Source organism: Corapipo altera, unplaced genomic scaffold (genome assembly GCF_003945725.1).
Source record: "Corapipo altera isolate COAL_440 unplaced genomic scaffold, ASM394572v1 61, whole genome shotgun sequence".
Classification (NCBI taxonomy): Eukaryota; Metazoa; Chordata; class Aves; order Passeriformes; family Pipridae; genus Corapipo; species Corapipo altera.
Genome location: NW_020884910.1, coordinates 6990225 through 7009482, shown reverse-complemented (window position 1 = coordinate 7009482; position 19258 = coordinate 6990225). Strand labels below are relative to the sequence as shown.

Sequence of the window (19258 nt, the reverse complement as noted above, 5' to 3'; positions counted from 1 at the left end):
TCTGATATCAGTGGTAGGAAGGCCTAATTTATTAGGAATTCCTCTGTCCTGTTTTTACTCAAGGTGAATTCCAGGCTTAAAAAAGCTCCTCTCTTCTCTATGGTCACTTACACAATACATGAACAAATACATTTGTTTCATGTGGAAAATATTGTTGTGATGAGGGGGAGAAATGTTGAAAAAGAGCAATACTACACAGATACCTTTGCCATTTGCATGTGACTTGTTCCTTGGTTTCTACATCCTGGAGAGTCAGGTGTCCACAGAGAGGGAGGAACTGTCACTCACCTTTCCATGACTTATACTGGAGACAGTGTGAGTCTCCAAGCTGTGCATAGTTCAGGCTGGTGGCTTCCATTAGGAAGCCTAAGGGCAAGTTCTAAAATATGAGTAAGAAGCCTCTGTGGTTGAGAGATGACTAATAGTTGTGTTACAGTCTATCTCAATACACTGGATACGCGTTTCAGGGAAAGTAAAATTACAGGAAAACAAGTACATTTTATGCTGGCCTTAAACTCTGACCTGAGTGTTTTGCTTCTAGTTCATTAACGATGGACCTTGCTGTTTTGACATTGTGTTTCCACTTTATTTTCCAGACCATTCTCTTTGTGTATTACAGTGATGTATTTTGGAATTGTTTATTCTGATCACATCTTACTAGAAGATAATTTCTCCTGTATCTGATCAGGAGGACATGATTAATTGTATTTTCAAAACTAAAGTCTTTAATAACACTTAAAAATGAAAAGCCTTACAAGTCTAGGCTTAATTCTTGAGTTATTATTCAGGCCTATTTCCAAATTTGGTGCATTTCCTTAGCAGGAGGTGTTTTTATGATTAAACCCTAAATATAAGTCCTTGCTGCTCTTCAGAGATAGGTAGTTTTGGAAGATACAACAGGATTTTTAGTGGAATCCTTCCGGATCAGTATCAGTTAGTAATATCAAAATTGGTCATTTATAGCTTACAGCTTTCCATTTCTATTGTTTCTTGATGTTTGCCTTTTCATTCAGCTTTTCATAACCTTTTCATTCTGTAGATTCTGAATGTATCTGATAAGATTTAAATTTGCTACTGTAATGTACTGATTTTTGAACCAAAAGGATACAGAAATCTACCAAAGTCTGGATTTCTAGAATCTGTGTTTTCTCGGGCCTCTGTCAGGAAGTATTAAAATTTGCATTTCATCTTAAAAAGTTAATGCTTTTGCAGGTTGAGATTAAAATAAAAATAAATAAAGAAACCAATTAAAATATGCTAAGTGTTAATTCAGGATCTCAGTTTTGCTTCAAGTCTTGACAAAAGCCATCGTGCATTTAATAACGCTTGGCAGTGATACTGATCACCAGAGTTGGAGACAAGCACTTTGAATTGTTTTAGAAATCTCCTTTTTTTTTTTAATCTCCTTTGAGTCTTTTATTTGCTTCGTATCAATCAAGCTTTTTCAAACAATGTCTTTTTGTGCATCTTCAGGAATTTCATTGGTGATTCAATGAATGCAGGTGTCATGCCACGTGGGAAAGCACATTTTTTTTGTGTATAGGCTCTTAGGCAGTAAGGAAAGGCAAAGGTAACATGAATGCATAGCAAAAAAAATGTTTGAAAAGCCACAACAAACCCAATGTTCTTGTAAGGAACTTCTGCAATTTTTATTTCAAGTGATAGCGATAACTCTTAACACTATGATTCTGAATCTTACTTTGCAAATTGTCTGTTAATAATATCTCACATTTTTCCTAAGCCAGTTCTTTCTATTTTTAAAAGACATTTAATCTTCATGTTTGGTGTAGCATAGAAAGTTCCTTGTAAACTGTCTTTTGTACTTTGTTTTCCAGTTTGAAGCTGCATGGGTGCTGACAAATATTGCCTCGGGAAATTCCCTTCAGACTCGAATAGTGATCCAAGCAGGAGCTGTCCCCATCTTCATAGAGCTGCTTAGTTCAGAGTTTGAAGATGTACAGGAACAGGTAAAGATTGAAAACGGTTTTGAATTTTGTGTGTGTATGTTTTGGTTTGTGGAGTTGGGGGATTTTTTGTTTGATTTTGTTTTGTTTGTTTGGGTGTTGGTTTTGTTGGGGTTTTTTTGTGGTTTTGCTTGTTTGTTTGTTTGTTTTCCTTCCCCAGAAAGGAACAAGGCTATCCTGTAAGAAGGCCTTTAGAGAAAATGTAGTATTTGGCAGTTTTGCACAACAGTTCCTTTCTGCTTAGTGTGTGTTAAGATATCTAAGCAAGTATTGTGTTTTCCTCTTTCTAGAAGTGATATATTTAACCACAGCTGATGGGATAATGGGTTAGTATTCTAATCTCTAATGGGTTAGTATTTTTCTGTGTATTGAGGAATTCAGGGAGCCTTGTTTGAATAATTGCTTTAGAGATGGAAAGTTCATACCTGTTTCTCCTGAAAATAAAGCATGAGTGGAAATTATAGTTTGTTCTCTAAAAAGAAAATCATAGTTTGTTCTCTAAGTTCATTACAGCATAGATGGATATTCTTTAAGGCCCACAGGGGTCGGTGTAAAGCACAGACCAAACATTTGATTCAGTAGTTTCCACATTAGGTCCATAACTTGTGTTTGAACAAGGATGTATTTCAAACATATAGTCTTGCTTTGAAGACTTAGGGTGATGAAACGTTAATGGTGTTAACAGATTTAGTTTCAGCCAATCTTAATCCCAAATTGAAAATAAGTACCTTTACTGTACAAATTTGGGTCCAGGTATTTGTTGTTTTTTCTTTGTCTGCTCAATTAGTTCTGTGTTTTTTCTTATAGCTACTTGCAGGCCATAGCTTAAGCTTTACTTGAGCAAATGAACTTAAGTGCTGAATTCTCATATGAGAGTATTTCTGTGCTGTTTGGTTTGTTTTTTGGTGACCCTTTCCTGAATGTTCCTTTATTTCAATATCTTTTTGTGGTGGTGAAATTACAAGCACTGGATATTTCAGTAGCACTCTTTCAGCAGTGCTGTTTGCAGGAACAGCACCTCGTTTTCATTTCTGCTTGATGCTTTGGTGTGTAAATACCCAAGATGTCTTTGCGGACTCTTTGCCACAGAAGCTGGCTGCGAGCTCAGGTTAAGCTGATTATCCCCTATGATCCGTTGTTCTTTTCAGAGTCACTGACTTCCAGGGTTCAGTTCTCCATCCTGTAAGTGTGACCTCTATTCTCTGTTCCTGGATGTCTGACCTTGCATTTGGCTGTATTGAGATGCATGACTGGAGGAGTCCCGACTCATAAACATCGGATTGCTCTGTGTAACTCGCCTTTCTTTCTTATAGCTGGCTCAGAATGTACCACCTGTACTTCAGGTTCCCTAACTTTTTCCATGAGACAGATTTTTTTTTTTTTCCTCAGTTGCTTGTAGCTTTCAAGTTCTTCCACTTCGCAACTTTCCATTTTCAGTGTTTTGTCTCAGGCTAAATTATTTTTGAAAAGGCTTTTTTAGGAGAAATTGAATTCAGTTGTTTGAGAAAATGTTAAAGAAAATAAGGGGTATTTTTGTGTCCATTTTTTTAGCTTTGAGTAAATGAATCTGCTGCTGTTGTAGAAATTAGAAATGTGATAGGGAGCTTGCTGAAATGACACATAAATGCTATGTTCTGCCCATGTGAAAATCCATCCATACTTAGCTATATGATGCCTTTTAGAGTTTCTTTTTGAACTTGGTGGCATTACTTTCCAAATTGTATGGTAAGGGCTACTCTTATTTTTTATTTTTCCTAGTGGTCAGTCTTCTGTGCAAGACCTAACTTGCTTTTTTTATTAGGTTGTTGCTGATGTTCAGAGAGCAGGTGGGAAGAGCAAACCTGGTTACATTAAGTTGTGCAGCCTTCAGTCTTAAGATGGGTGAAATAACAGAAGAGCTTAGGGGCCACAGTTAAGTAGTTTATCTGTCTCCTTCCCCCTTTGCCTCCTAATAAACTGCTGACTTGTTAAAGTTCAGATTGCTGGCAGGCAGAGTGGGTTGGTTGTAATTACCAAAAAATATTCTTCTATGCAGTTCAGGTGCTGCTAAATCCATGATCTCTCTATTGCTGATAATCTCTAAATACCAGTTAAAAATGCTCTGTAGTAAGCTGTGCTAAAGAAGGAAAGTGTACCCTGCAGAGTGTTACCTACACCTTTTCATAGTGGGCTTCTGTGCTGCAGCTCTAGGGATTGCAGCCCTGCTCACACCTGACTTTAATACAGGCCAACATAAAAGAAATTCTCTCTTTTTTTCCCAACAGCTTTAAAAAACCCCAAGCACTTCACCACAATATCATCCAAGACAAAAATTAAAAGCATTAAGCACTGAAAAGTTAGCTCTTGTGCTTCTGTATCCCAGGATAGCATTAGTACACAATTGCATCGTATTTTTCCAGATGACTCTTGTCTCATGCAGTATATGCACAGCTTGTTGCCCTGGTAACAGATGAATGGGTAGTAAAGGAGGCTTTTATTTGTCACACTGTGATCCTGTTTGTTAAAGTTGGAACACATTATAGTGTATGAAGGAGAATAGGAAAGAAGTTCTTACAATTAAGGAGACTATAGGTTTGTGAGAAAAATGTTTCTATTGCTTGATGTCTGATGCTGGGTGATTTGCTCCTATCAGTGTTCAGTAAGTGGATACTAGTTCTGTGGCTTTTATATGCTCAATGTGAAATATTTCCATTTTGTTTAGTAGTTGAGGACAACTCAGCAGCATTTTTTTTATGGTTAGGCCTGTGTTTTGAGCAGATCTGGTCCTGGGCTTCTCAAGCTGTATTTTTGAAACTGGAAGATATTTGGTCATAATTTTCTCTCCTGTAAAATGATCATCCTGATCATGTCTCACAGTAGAAGATTATTATTTGCAAGCAACTCCTGCTACCTTTGCAACAAATTACAAAAATTGCAGGAAAATACAAAAAAAATAACTACATGTCCAGGGCAGATGGGCCAGAAGCTAACCCTACAGTCATATAGCAAAAGATGAAGAGAAACAGAAATATTGAAGGCTGTGTTTAGTAAGTCATTCTTTGTTCTAAATGGGATAGCAATAATATAGAAGGAAATGTTAGTGGTAATATAATTTTCAATATGTAATATAGCATAAACAAAAATATTTTTAATATTTTTATTTTATTTACTGGCTAGTTATTATCCACTGTGTTTGCCTTCTAGTAAGTCAGTCTTAAAGATTTACCGTTGTTTTTGTCTTTTATTTGAAACTTCCCTTAACAGTGGCTCAGGAACAGAATCCAGTTTACCTTATCTTCTGATCATGATTTTCCCATGTGTATTTTCATATTTATAAGCCAGTTTTAAACTAATGTGTGGCACATTTTCCTTTGTGTATGCTATTTACAGTCTGGTGAAGATTCTAAATCAGCAGTTTTATAGTACTCTGTGAGGGAATCTCTGTAACTGTGTTTAATAAATAAGATATGTATTGAAATTATTTATCTTACAAGATCTGTTTCCCATTGAGCTGACATTTAATTACCCTATCATCCTTAAACTCTTTCATTGCTTGCTTTGTATATCAGTCTTTCTCAGATTGTGTGTCGGTCTGTCTCTTTGAGCAGTGGTCAAACCATTTGGCATCCATTTTACCTGTCAGTGAAATTGAATTTATCACAGAATCTACATTATTTATGAAAAACACTTTGGCTACGTCTCCCCACCTCTCCCCATTTCCGTGTACTGATTTTTAGATTTAGTCAGTGACATATGTCCTGGCCTTCTTCCACTTATCACAATTGTTTTCTTCCAGAAGACAACTAGAAATGTTGATATGCTTGCCTGAAATTATTTATACTGAAGAACTCCATCAAAGCCTTTAGACATGCTTAAGGCTGATCTGGCTTCAGCAGTGTTTTAGCTGCAGTTCTTTCCTGACTGCCCATGCTGCAGTATTTAAAACCCAGATGACAACTTGTGATGAACATTGAATTTTCTTCAAAAACCGTGCAAGGCATTGTGCTCCCTGTCGATGATGACTGAGATTGTCTCACGGTGACAGATCTGTGTCATCATGCTCTGCTGGATGGCCGATGGCACGAGCATCCCCAGCTGTCCTGTTCTGCTTTGGAGAGGTTTGCGTTTTCAGCTGAAGTAACCTATGTGTTTTTCCCTCGGTATTTTTCCATTTCTAGTTGTATTGCTATTCCTTTTGGAAACCATTGTTTGCTTGCCAGAGGTGACCTGTAAGTCTGGTGTCCAAGTGCTGTTTGGCTTTTACCTCAGCAGTCCTACTAGCTGGGTCTTAGTAACCAAAATAAGGAAAAACAGCCAAGGTGTGAGTATGAGCTACTTTCTCTGTTTGGTGAATGAGAGAAATAAGGAACTATAATCACCTAGCCACTGAAAGAAAGGTGTTTTCTCTGTTAGGACATAGTAGGAGTCATCTCCTAGGAATATGGCCTTCTGGTATCCTTCTTTGTGATCACCAAATCACACCTGTGTGCAAGTGGGTCTTCACCATCGTCATCCCAGCATTAGATCCATTTTCCGTGTCAACAGCCAAATGTAGAGAAAGTGTTGATTCTTACTTCATAATAGTTCTTCACCACTGAGAGGCACAGACTCCATGCACTGTTGGTGGTTGGTTTAGCACTTGGTTTAAATATCCAAAGGCATGATGAAATAATGGCTGAAAGTCTTCGGCATCCAGGAGAAAGTGGAGGGTTGTCAAAAAACACATGGATTACTCACGGAAGGCACCATATGGTTTAACAGTACCCTACAGAACTTCCACTTTACTGTTACTGACTACTGAAGTCATCTGGCACCACAGGAAAAAACACTGTAGTTCAACAATGAGTAAAATTTAACAGGAGACCTGCGACAATCCCTACTCCATTATTAGCAATAGATGGAAATTTATACAGGTGTATTTGCATGTTCAGTTTACACACAACTTTCTATCTAAGATGTGAGTTAAAAAGTCAGGCTACAAATTTTAAAATTACAGGTTCTTACCATCTTCAGGTCTGGATGTAGATATTAGAAAGTACTGAAATGGAATTTGTTTTTAGAGTCAATTTTTTTTTTTATTTAATAAGCTCTGAAATTTAATGGAATTAGATATCCCTGCAACTATCCAGGAAAGAAGATAAAAACATAGGGGATGTGTAGCACAAAGCCAAAATGTTATGGCAAGCATTTGGATATTGAGGAGTGCACAAAAGAAGAGATGGAAATCACTGAACATTATTCAAACAAACAAACCCTGAAGAAACTTCCATTGTTTGTGTGTTGTCTGTGGGAACCATGACAGAGCTTTGTATTTATGGTAATGTCTGTTGAGGAGAGTTTAAATTATTTAGGTTCATCAATTAACTGAAGAGCTAAAGTAATTCCTTAAGGAAAGATGTTTTCTTGCTGAAGGAAACCTTGCATATTTTTCTAAAGACATTTCAATTTCAATTATTTGTGTCTTAGTGTCCTGTCAGTCATTATCATTACAAGAATTTCTTTCAACAATCCTCTCTTACTGTGATATCAGACTACTTGGCTAAGTCTTATTGCCATAAAAAAAAATCAAGAGGGGTAAAGCAGTAGAGATGCTATTTGACTTCTCTGGTCAGACTTTTTGATGTGAGACTTGCTGTTGCAAAGCTAGCCTGTCATTCGGGATCAGAATGGATTCTTGGATTAAGTGATTATCACTGTTGTCAACCCTAAAAATAGACACTGCTATAATGGCCAAACAAAGACCACAGACAAGTAAAACGCGGCTTCCTTGTTTTAGTATGTGTGAGGGTGTCCGGACAGGGAGGCTGTATCTTCACACAGACAGTCACTGTTCAATGAAGGGAAATTATTGCAGATTCTAACTTTCTTCACCCCTAAATGTTTTTAGAAGATCCACAAGTTTTTTTAGAACCCATCTGAAATCTTAGGCTTCTCACTGCTGCAGAAATGCAAACATTGCGGTGAGCAACAGGTTTGGTTCCTTGCAGTTCTAACACAAGTGATGTTTTCCAGGATGTCTCTTAAGCTAAATTTTTCTGGTAGCTGTCTTCTGCATCTTGAGTCCATGAAGCTGCCAGACCCAAGGTTATATTTTTCAGATAACCTGTTCTCACAGTGGTTTGAAAGAGTAAGAATTGGAATGAAAAATAAGTTTTCATGACAAGGATCAGTTTTGGGGAAATGTTGCATAGTAATAATGTCTGTGCTGTTTTACAGCAAAGGTCAGTATTGTCTCGTGCCCTGCCTGTGGCTGTGGCTGACAGCAGAAGCCTGCAAAACAGTAGGAAACAAAACAAACTAATCCTTCCCCAGAACAGTCTCCTAGTCTCTTCACAACTTGCAGTGTAATGACCTCTGATCCTATGGTATTGTTACTAGTACTGGTACAGAGGACTCGTCTTTTTATTTTGCAGCTAGCAAGCTGACATCTGTATATACATCTGGTTTTAGCTGTATTAGTTCTGCAGGGTTTGCTAGTGGATTTGGGCCTCCAGAGTGGTTGAAGTCTGTTTTTCAAAGTAGCATCTCTTTGCCACTGTTTACAAACATGTTACAGGAGAAATCTAATGCAGTAAATCAATTGACATCATGTTGAAAGTGAATAAATAAGTTTATTTTGGATTGTCCAAGAATTACCTTTAGGTAACAAATTCGGTTTATTCTGTCAGTTTTTTTAGAGGAGCAGTTTATTTCCAATAGTTATAGGGGTAGGGAAAAACACATTTATTTTGTTTGAGGAACTTGCCTATGTTCAATTGGAGAAAGTTATGCACTGTAACACATTTTACTACAGCTAAATACATAGCCTTTAACTGAAGAGAAATTTGAGGAGGACATTCAGCTGCTATCCATAAGTAAGATTGCTTTTGTCCTCTATGCAGAATTGGAAGTATTTCCAGTGGTTGTATAGATACATGTATCTATGAAGCCAAATGCCAAATAAGCAGATACATGTATCTATTTGATGTGACTTAGCCTTCTGCTAACTTGAAGTAAATAGCAAATGTGAATTTTGTATGCTTTCTTGTGTGACAAAATATTGTCTGCAATTTGCATGGAATTCATAAAATCGCTTTTATATTTCACATAGAATGCTAGTAATTTTTTTTAGTTATAGCTCTCATACTAGTGGACAGTGATATCAAAAATGCCACTTGGCCCAAATGTATAAATCAAAAACAATGGAATATTTTATCCTTATCGTGTTACAGAGGATGGATTTCATGCATCTTTAATTCTGATATTTTTGATCTTCTCAAAATGAGGTGTTATGGTAGCACTGATGCCCAAGGGAGAAAGTATCTGTCCTTGCAATTTGCCATGCATATGGCTTAATTAGCAACAGTGGTTGTCTTGTATAGTTTTATCTTAAAGAATATATGTCAATGCTCATCTAAACTCTTTGATTGTGAATATTGGTTTATCTTGCATATAGATTCTCATCTTTATCTTAGTTGTTGTCATCATCCTTATCTGACTGTGTAAATAATGCATGCTTTTATGGCTTTTAGGAAATACTAACATGGGCTGTTCCACACCAACATTTTTGGGTAGATACAGACTTGCTTGACCTGTGGTATGAACATCTGGATTTAAATTAGCTCTGAACAAGGAGGAGTGTAGAACAGAATGTTACTAAGCCTGAGGAGACGAGCTTATCTCTTATGTTGCAGACAGAGCAAGGCTATGTCTGCCTACAGAGTCTTTGGAGATATACGTGTTGGCTGTTATGGTATTCCTCTCAGATCTGTATAAATATTCCTGAATCATATAATGAACTTGACTGTAATATTCAACCAGAATGCATTGCCCTTCTTATGTTGTCCAGGATCTAACAGTTAGAACAGAGTATCTCCCAACTCTAATACATATTTTAAACTGGTGGAATTTTGAGAATAAAAGCAATTACTATTTTGTTTTTCTTTACAGGCAGTGTGGGCTCTTGGCAACATTGCTGGGGACAGCACTATGTGCAGAGATTATGTTTTGGACTGTAATATCCTGCCTCCTTTATTGCAGTAAGTCTGTTTTAATGTTTTCCAAAATTTTGCTTGCGTGTCTGATAAGACTGAAATTTGGGCTTTTTGCCTTGAAGAATAATAATTTTTTTTTTTTTAATTGTGGACTGATCAGACTTTTTAGTGGGGAGTCCTGAACTACTTTACTAGAGAACCTAAAATGGGAACATGTTTTAGAAGCAGCTAAGCTGGAACTATTTTATACTACAGTGTGGGTGGATGCCTAGGCTTATTTTAGAATCACAGAATAATTTAAATTGAAAGACACCTCTGGAGGTCATCTACTCAAAGCCTTTCTTCATAGCAGGTGGGATCAGATTAGGTTGCTCAACTACTTAACCAGTCAAATTTGGAACATCAGAAGTAGATTCCGTAACCACCTGTGGCAACCTGCTGCAGTATTTGACCATGGCATGGTGAAACATGGTGTTCTGATACCTAATCAGAATTTTCTGTTTTGCCTTGTGATGGTTGCCTCTTGGTCCTGTCACTATGCAACTGTGAGAAGGATCTGGCTTCCTGTTTTCTCTATCCACCTGTTAAACTGTTGCCAGTGGCAGTTATATCTCCCCTTACACAATCTCTTTCTAAGGCTGAGCAAATCCCATTGCATGCCATTTCTCTAGTCTGCTAATTATCTTGATGGTTCTCTGCTTAAGGACCATATTATTGCTGAAACAGTGACACCATCTTGTGTTGTCATGTCCAAATTACGATTACTCAGTCTCTCTCCTTTGCAGATTCTGTTTGCAGCAGGAGAATTCTCCAATGCTCTCATAAAAACACTGTGGGATAACTCTGGGAAAAAGAAACTGTCCTGTGGGAAAACTAGGTCTTGCCTTTCTGCATTTTCCTATGCCAAAGTGGGGCTCATAGTCTGAGGCTGACATAGAAATTCAGTTTGGCTAAGAGAGAACTCTCCAAAACTACCTGTATGTCCTCCTTCTTTGAGTAATTTTGTCACAATTCTTGCACTTTTTGACTGTCAGTCTGCCACATTGGTATCTAAGCAATTAAGTAAACACACTTTTAGTGTAATGGTTATTTTACTTATTGGGATACTAGGTTCCTATATCTACCATATGTGTTAGTATCCAGCTATCAAGGATGATTTTCCTCAGAATGTAATTTTATAGAAAAAAATCTTACTGTATTTTGCCCTGGTGTATGTTACAGTGAGTTTGTTTTAATGATTCACTTAGTTGACCCTACAGGGTTGCCTGGGTTTGATTTTTAAAAGGCAAGGGTTGGAATTTTTTGTTGTTTGTTTTAGATTACTTTCAAAACAGAACCGTCTCACTATGACTCGAAATGCTGTATGGGCTCTATCCAACCTCTGCAGAGGGAAAAATCCTCCTCCCGATTTTGCCAAGGTAAGAGCTGCTTGAAAGGAAATGTGTTGTGAAGTGGTGATAGCCAAATAATCAGTGAGGGTGGTGAAAGGGAAAGAATGGGTCAGAGAAATTCTGAAATATATCATGGCCTTCTTACAGATGAAATTTTTTGGGCAGACATTCACAACCACTGTTTTCATATGACTGCCTCCTGACTTTGTTGCTGTTCCTGTACTGGAGATGACCATCCCTTAGCAGAACAACACCGTACATCTTGGCTGCTGTAGTGCAATGTGTGGCACATCTTAGCAGACAAGTATGAGTTTAAGTTGCCCTGGACAACTTAAGACATTGTACTGCAGAGGCTGAAGAATTGTCATAGTGCTTTTCTGCAGTCATGCTCCTCTGTGCTTGTGTAGCTACAGCCCTGCACAGAAGCGCTACCTAGGTCTGAAATTTTCTAAGTATTGAACCTTAATATGCCAGTGCCTAGCCTGTAATGACACATACAGAAGTAGCTGACATAATAATAGATCTACTGGCCCTTCTAACTGTTCAGTTTATGTCTCTCCTCTTAATATTTTACAGGTTTCTCCTTGTCTTAGCGTGCTTTCCTGGCTGCTCTTTGTCAATGATACAGATGTATTAGCTGATGCCTGCTGGGCTTTGTCCTATTTGTCTGATGGCCCCAATGATAAAATCCAGGCTGTGATTGATGCAGGAGTCTGCAGAAGACTTGTGGAACTGCTAATGTAAGAAACTTGTTATGAGCAAGCTTACTGTCTACTCTTTTCCCTAAAATCGAGGTTGTAACAATAGGAAGTTCAATTAAATACGTCTTGAAATGTCATAATTTTCCAAAGAGCAAGATGCGAGCTTTCATTTTACCTGTCTGTTCAATGTTCTCTGTTTGTCATCAGTAACAGAAACAATGGAACTTTTCTTGTGCTAGTTTTGCTATTTCTTAAAGAGATTTTTTTCCCTGCATCTAACAGCTACACTTTTGTAAAATCCATAATATATACTGGAATTTTCCCTGTGCTATTGAAGACCATGTTATATTTACCGAAAAAGAAATTGCAAAAGGATAACAAAGATAGAAATGTAAAAAATAGTTAAATTTACTAGAATTGACAGTACCGGGAACTCGAAATATAAATAATTTCCTAAACCCTTACTGTAGAAGAGTATATGCACACTTTGGTCTGTAAGGTGTAGCTGTGAGAGTTGGGGTCACAGAGACTGGCCTTGTTCAGGCTTAAGGTCAGGACATGGAACATTCAGTTGCCTAAGAAAAAGGAATAATGGTTTTCACTGATGTAAATAAAAAGACTGTTAAGGTTTTTAAGATTAAAGCGAGTGTGATACTGGATTAATGAATAGAACGTAGTGCCTGTAAGTAGTTTTTTATAAACAAGTGTTTTCATTTGAGAAAAAAATTCCTTTCTTCACCCTTCCTATTCTAAACCTGATTTAACAATGATGATGGAGGGATGCGTATGATGACAGAAGGTGATCAAACAGCTATATGAGTTAAACACACAGGTTCTATTTTTATTATTCTGTCTTATTCTCTGCCTTTTTGTGTGCTACATTAAGTATATTTTATAGTTAAAGGTGATTATTTTTCCTTTCCAAGGATACTTAAACTTTGAAGTACTTGTATTCTTCTAATATTTTATTTTTATGCTGCTGAATGATGTCTGAAGGCCTAAATATTTAGAAACCCTAGAAAGGCTTACCATTAGTTTAAAATCAGAATGTTTTGATTCAGGTAATGAGAGTTAAGTCAGACTTATCAGGGAAGTTTCCCCTGGCTGATGGATGTTCCTTCCTTGAGAATGTAAAGATGGAGATGCCTCAGGATGGTTAATACTTTAATTTTTCTTGTCATTTCTAGGCACAATGACTACAAAGTTGTATCTCCTGCCTTACGAGCTGTTGGCAACATTGTCACAGGAGATGACATCCAGACCCAGGTATGGATTCACTTTCTCTTATGTTGTACTGCAGTTCATCTTTCTGTCAGTTGTGGTAACCTGTTCACGAGCATCTCCTCTTGTTCCTTTTGAAGTTTAAAAGTGAGGATTGATGACACTAATTGCTTCAAAACATGTGGTGGTTTTCATTTTTTCTGTTCAGTCCTGAACTGCTGGTGATTCCTAGGTAGCTATGTCTGGGACTTACAGAGAGCTGTGCAATACCCCTCAAGAGTGGGGTGGGTTTTTTTTGTTTGTTTAAAGCAGGTCTGCCTCTTAGGCTGAATTTTATGCTGATTGATGTGCCGTGCTAGGGCCATCTGAGGCCTGTCACATTGAATGCTGTTGTTGGCAATCTCGGATGAGTATACCAAAAACAAGTGTCTGGTCAGATTTTAGATGGTATGTAGCTGTGTCTGAGCACATGTTTGGAGAAACATCAGTAGGAAACAGTGACTCCCACCACTTCATTGGAATTAAATTGGGAGCCAGGAAACCTGATGCTTCTCAGAAGCACTAGGTTGTCACTGGGATGCTTCTGTAGTTCTGTAACAGTGAGGTTTGAGTTAAAGATGAGTTAGCAGCACCAGGGCACTCTTTGAATATCTTATCACTAGGAGGAAGATAAGATGATTTTTTGATTGTTACAATGTATTTTGTGTAGCTGAATTGCATAGGCATTCTTGTATTTTTTTCGGTGGCATTTGTTTCACAGATCAGTCATAAAGAATGATTAAGGTGTGTTTTGTGATTTCATAATTTCATTGAGGATAAAACCACAAGGGATCACTAGTTAAAATGTAATGTGGGTTATTAAATACTGCACAGATCTTAGATTTTAGCTAAAAAAATCTGTAAGCTTTTTTGTTGTGCATGATTTTTTCAGAGGAGCATACCATAAGCTTTCCTAAAATTCTAGAGAACTGTTTAAGTAGGATAATTTGATGGTCCTGCCCGAAGGACAGGTCCTGCTAAAAAATGATACAGGATGCATATAAAAATCATTAGTCAGAAGGAAGAGCCCAACTTTGAGAGCTGATACATTTCTGAATATGAATGCAACATACAAACCAGTTGCCTGAGAACTTCTCTGTACAATCTTAGAGCACAATCCTGCCTTCTCTTTTCTCTCATTTCCAACTGTTAACAATTGCCAGTGCTTGGAGATAGCTAAAACCAGAGATAATGGGCATGAAGAAATAAGTATATTTGTCCCAACAGATACCTGATACAATCCTGAACCATAACCTTTGCTTTTTTAATCTTAGTCGAAAAATTTGAAGACTATGGGGCCAGGGGCATAAGAACAAGTGAATTCAGTCCACTGATTCCATGATCAGAAATCCTGATTATGATTCAGCTCAACTGGAGTATTTCTTATAAAATTCTCTACAACACTGTTCTTTCTAAGTTGTCTGCTTTTGCCACACAAGGCAAAACTACTGTGCTTCTTGGTAAACTGTCCCAATTTTTAGCTTAATTGTAACAAGTTGGAATTTAATTAAAAAAAAGAAAGTTCATTTTTCAGTCTTTGAACCTTGTTGTGGACTTTTAGAAGGTCAAAAAGCCCTTCACTATCACACATGACGTAATCAAATAATCTGTCTTGTAACATCCAAGTTCTGGGGCATTTTCTGTTGTACTTTCAGCACTTAAAATTTTGATTTTTGGAAATGGAAATTTTTCTGCAATTTTTCTGCTCTGTAAAATTGCGGGTTTTTTTACAGTTTTTTGGTAATTTTTTGAATAAGAATTGCCATTCATAATGTCACTGGACACAACACTGGCAACAGCTGCTCCACAGTGCCAGCTGATGTGGAAAACAGAAGTAGTTGGAGCTTACAAGTATACAAAAATACAGGAAAATACCATCATCTTATTTTTGTTTGGTCATAATGGGCTTGTTTTCTTCTTATGTTCAGGTCACACTGAAATCATTATAAAGGCGTGATCTTTTACCTGAGTGACTGAGGTTTTTTTCCTTATTAGCTTTCCTGCTAAGATCTGTTTCTTAGTTCTTGCTATTTTTTTGTTTTGTTCATGTTTGGTGGTTTGGGGTTTTTATTAAAACTTTTTGGGGTTATCTGATGGGGTATGCCTTTTAGATTTTCAAGGCATTGTATTCTTGTTCTTGTGATTCTTTATCCTAAATTTCTTCTAAGGTGTGGTTTGTTTGTTTTGTTTTGTTTTTTCTTTTGTATTCAGGTAATTCTGAATTGTTCAGCCCTGCAGAGTTTACTGCACTTGCTAAGCAGCCCAAAAGAATCTATCAAAAAGGAAGCATGCTGGACAATATCTAATATAACAGCTGGAAACAGAGCACAGATCCAGGTAACCTTTTCAGCTATGGTCAGTAATCTTTGTCTTGCAGGCTAGAAGAAATACACATCAGGTGGTACACTTTTTTGTGTATAAAGGGCATATTTGTGTGTATGTACAGTCACGGGTATATAATTATATGTAAGAAGTACATTAGGGGCTCTGTGTGTAATTAGAATATTTCAATGGCCCAATCATCTCCTAAATTATTTAATTTTCTAATCATCTACGGATTATAAGGGGGGAAGATGGTCATGTTAGAGAATGACAAAATGTAGCTAAGGTCAAGAAAATTTTGTCCTAAATAATTTGCTTTGTGCTTTTAACAATTGCTGAGATACAGAAATTCTCAAGTAATGAAAAGAATGAGCTACAACTTTTGAGAATCAAATAACTTTGCAGACAGCCCTACATTGTAAAATACTTCATTCCTGTTTATATTTTCTTATAATTTCTGATACAGGGAGGCATGCTTAGCCAAATCTAAAATTGCTGTTTATTAAACTGAACAATAATGGAGGCTACCTAACATGTTGCACTGGGATTTGTCCTTTCTGATTATACCAAATTTTGTAATCCTTTCTTGTTAAGTGATAGCACACAAAGCAAATGTCTCACTCCCTTATGTCAGTCTCTAAAAGACCTCCAAAAGATCAGATCTTTGTTCTGAGTCTGGACTGAGTATCAGCCATCAGTAAGAATTCTCAGGACTTGCCTCTAGCTGGAATAAATGAGAGATGGAACATCTTTTCCCCAGGGAAAATTTTGTCTTTGGCTAGATGAAGAAGAAACAGCTCAATACATTTTGTTTTCCCTGAATGTGGACTTTTGTTCAAGAACAGCTGTCGTAGGGGAATTTTTTACTTGGCTTTCAAGGATATTGGTTTGGCTTGGCTGGGTGTCAGGTGTCCCCCTAAGCTGCTCTATCACCTCCCTTCTCAGCTGGAGAGGGGAGATAAAATACAAGGAAAGTTTCATGAGTTGAAAGAAGGACAGGGAGAGATCACTCACTGGTTACTGTCAGAGGCAAAACCAGACTCAACTTGGGAAATTGATAGAATTTATTACCAATCAAAATCAGAGTAGGATAATGAGAAGTAAAACAAAAATTAAAAACACCTTCTCCCCACCCCTCACTCCTTCCTGGACTTAACTTTATTCCTGATTCTCTACCTCCTCCCCTGTGGAGTGCAGGTCAGTTCATCACAGGTTGTTTCTGCCACTGCTTCCTCCTCAGGGTGAGGAGTTCTTCACCTACTCTAGCATCGTGTCCCTCTCGTGGGAGACAGGCCTCCACAAACTTCTCCAGTGTGAGTCCATCCCACAGGCTGCAGTTCTTCATGAAATGCTCCAGTGTGGGTCCCTTTCCACAGGAGGCAGTCTTTCAGGAACTGGCTGCTCCAGCATGGGTCCCCCGTAGGGTCACAAGCCTCACCAGCAAACCTGCTCCAGTGTGGGCTCCTCATTCCACGGGTCCACAGGTCCAGCCAGGAGCCTGCTCCAGTGTGGGCTTACCATGGGGTCACAGCCTTCTTCAGGCATCCACCTGCTCGGGTGTGGAGTTCTCCATGGGCTACAGGGGAACAGTCTACCTCATCATGATCTTCGTCATGGACTGCAGGGGAATTTCAGCTCCAGTGCCTGGAGCACCTCCTCCCCCACCTTCCTCCCCCACCTTCCTCCCTGACCTTGGTGCCTGCATAGTTGTTTCTCTCACATATTCTCACTTTTCTCTGACTGCAATTACTTTGGCCCAATAATTTTTTCCCCCTTCTTAAATATGTTACCACAGAGATGTTACTAACCATTGGTGATGACTTTGGCCTTGGCCAGTTGCAGGCCCATTTTGGAGCCAGCTGGCTTTGGCTCTGTCAGACACAGGAGAAGTTTCTGGCAGCTACTCAAAGAAGCTACCTCTGTAGTACTGCGCCCACCCCAAACCTTGCCACCCAAACCCAATGCAAAAAACGTTGCCTCATTCCCTCTCTCTTTCAGAAGTGTTAAAAAACCAGATTGTAGTGAATCACAGAATCATGAAGGCTTGGGTTGGAAGAGACCTTAGAGATCATCTAGTTCCAACCCCCCTGCCATGGCTGAGGATGCCACTCACTAGATCAGATTGCCCAGGGCCCCATCCGCCCTGGCCTTGAAACCAGGCTTTATCTGATAAATACAAGTGTTTCCATCAAAGGCAGTTCAATAAGTCTCACATAAATAAAATTGAATTCTTCTGAAGTCAGTTTTTTCAATTCTCTTCTCGCTCACTGGTTACAGAGTATTTTTAGAGATTGCAGAGGATGCATGAAAGTCCAGCTGAAGACATCTATTCCTTGAGGAATAGAAATAAATGGCAGAAATATTAGATGCTAGAAATATTTGTCTCACTCATTAGTAACCAGGCAGGAACAGTGCATGTTTACACAGAAAGTGAACCAAGCCCCACAATAGAGTGGCAAAAGTGGCCAAGGAGTGCCTGTTTCCCCTCTATCCTTTACCTTGGAAGGCAGTTTGATGCTTGCTGGTCTTAAAACTGGTGACTCTGGGTTATTCATTCTTATGATCAGAATTAGCATGAAGTGGTTGACCCTCTTCACCCAAGAGGTGGAATTATTTCTCTTTCTGCAGAAAACTTGCACAAGATTATGAAAAGGCTGCATTATTTTTCCTAAGGAATAAGTCTATTACACCCTTTGCAGCTGACACTTGGAATCTTTTGGTTTCATGTTCTCCCTTACAAAAAGCATTCAGCTGCTGAAGGGACAGCCTAAAAGCCTTAATACCTTGAATGAGTTCTTCATCTCAGAAAGCATTGGAAATAAAGTTAATACTTTTGTGGAAGATAACTCAGTCTCTGCTAAACTTCTAGAAATACCTGGAAATAAAAGCAAATCCTCATTGAACTTCGGTTATGCTTATCTTAGGAAATGAGTAGGCAAAATGCAAAAACTTTTGGAGGTAGAAAGCTCTGTAGGTCCTTCTTGTCTATGTAAGGATGTGACTAAGATGGAAATGGAACTGTGAGGAAGGAAACTTCCTACAGTGGTATTTGCTCTGGCTTCCTCTGACAGGATTTTGATTTTACCACCAAAGTTCATGTTTTTTGTCAGATGTAGAGAATGATATGGTCACTTAATCTAACCTTGGTAGAGCTCCAAGAATTTTGATTCTGCCTTTATTGTGGTTTGTGCATTAATCCATGGATTAGCTAAATTTCTAACAAAAAGTGCTTTGTAAAATCAGCAACTGTACCACTGTTTTTTCCCTCATCAGCAATTGTAATTGCTGTGTAAGTAGCCGAACAGAGAAGGTAGTTACTACTGCTTGTACTAAGGTAAAAATGTTTTTGTCTTTTCATTTCTTCCAGTGAAGAATATTTGGGCTGCTTTATCCCTGCTATTACCACTTCAGAAACAGTATTTTCTCTCTGGAGGGCCATTTCTGCTTTTTCTGGAAAGTCTAAGATTATTTTCTGGGGAACAGTCCAGCCATTTTCTTAACTTTGTGTTTTTTCCCAAGCCTGTTGGAGGGTTGCATCAGGATGCAAAATTGTATAGGGATGTTGCAAACTTAAGAAGGGCTTGAGAAAATCAGGTATCTGTACAAGTCAATCCATAAAGAAGTATCAAAAGTGGCAGTGGAAAGTAAAGTTTATTATTAGAGCATTT

General features: G+C 38.1%; 1 protein-coding gene across 3 annotated transcripts in view; it reads left to right on the top strand.

Annotated features, from left to right (window-relative positions):
* Positions 1-19258, top strand: part of KPNA1 (karyopherin subunit alpha 1) — a 51589-nt gene that overhangs the window by 18077 nt on the left and 14254 nt on the right. For all 3 annotated transcript variants that reach the window (XM_027653490.1, XM_027653493.1, XM_027653491.1), the window contains exons 6-11: positions 1836-1967; positions 9873-9961; positions 11235-11334; positions 11884-12047; positions 13196-13274; positions 15480-15605. In XM_027653490.1, coding sequence (XP_027509291.1) covers positions 1836-1967; positions 9873-9961; positions 11235-11334; positions 11884-12047; positions 13196-13274; positions 15480-15605 — 690 coding nt within the window. The remainder of the gene's footprint in view (positions 1-1835; positions 1968-9872; positions 9962-11234; positions 11335-11883; positions 12048-13195; positions 13275-15479; positions 15606-19258) is intronic.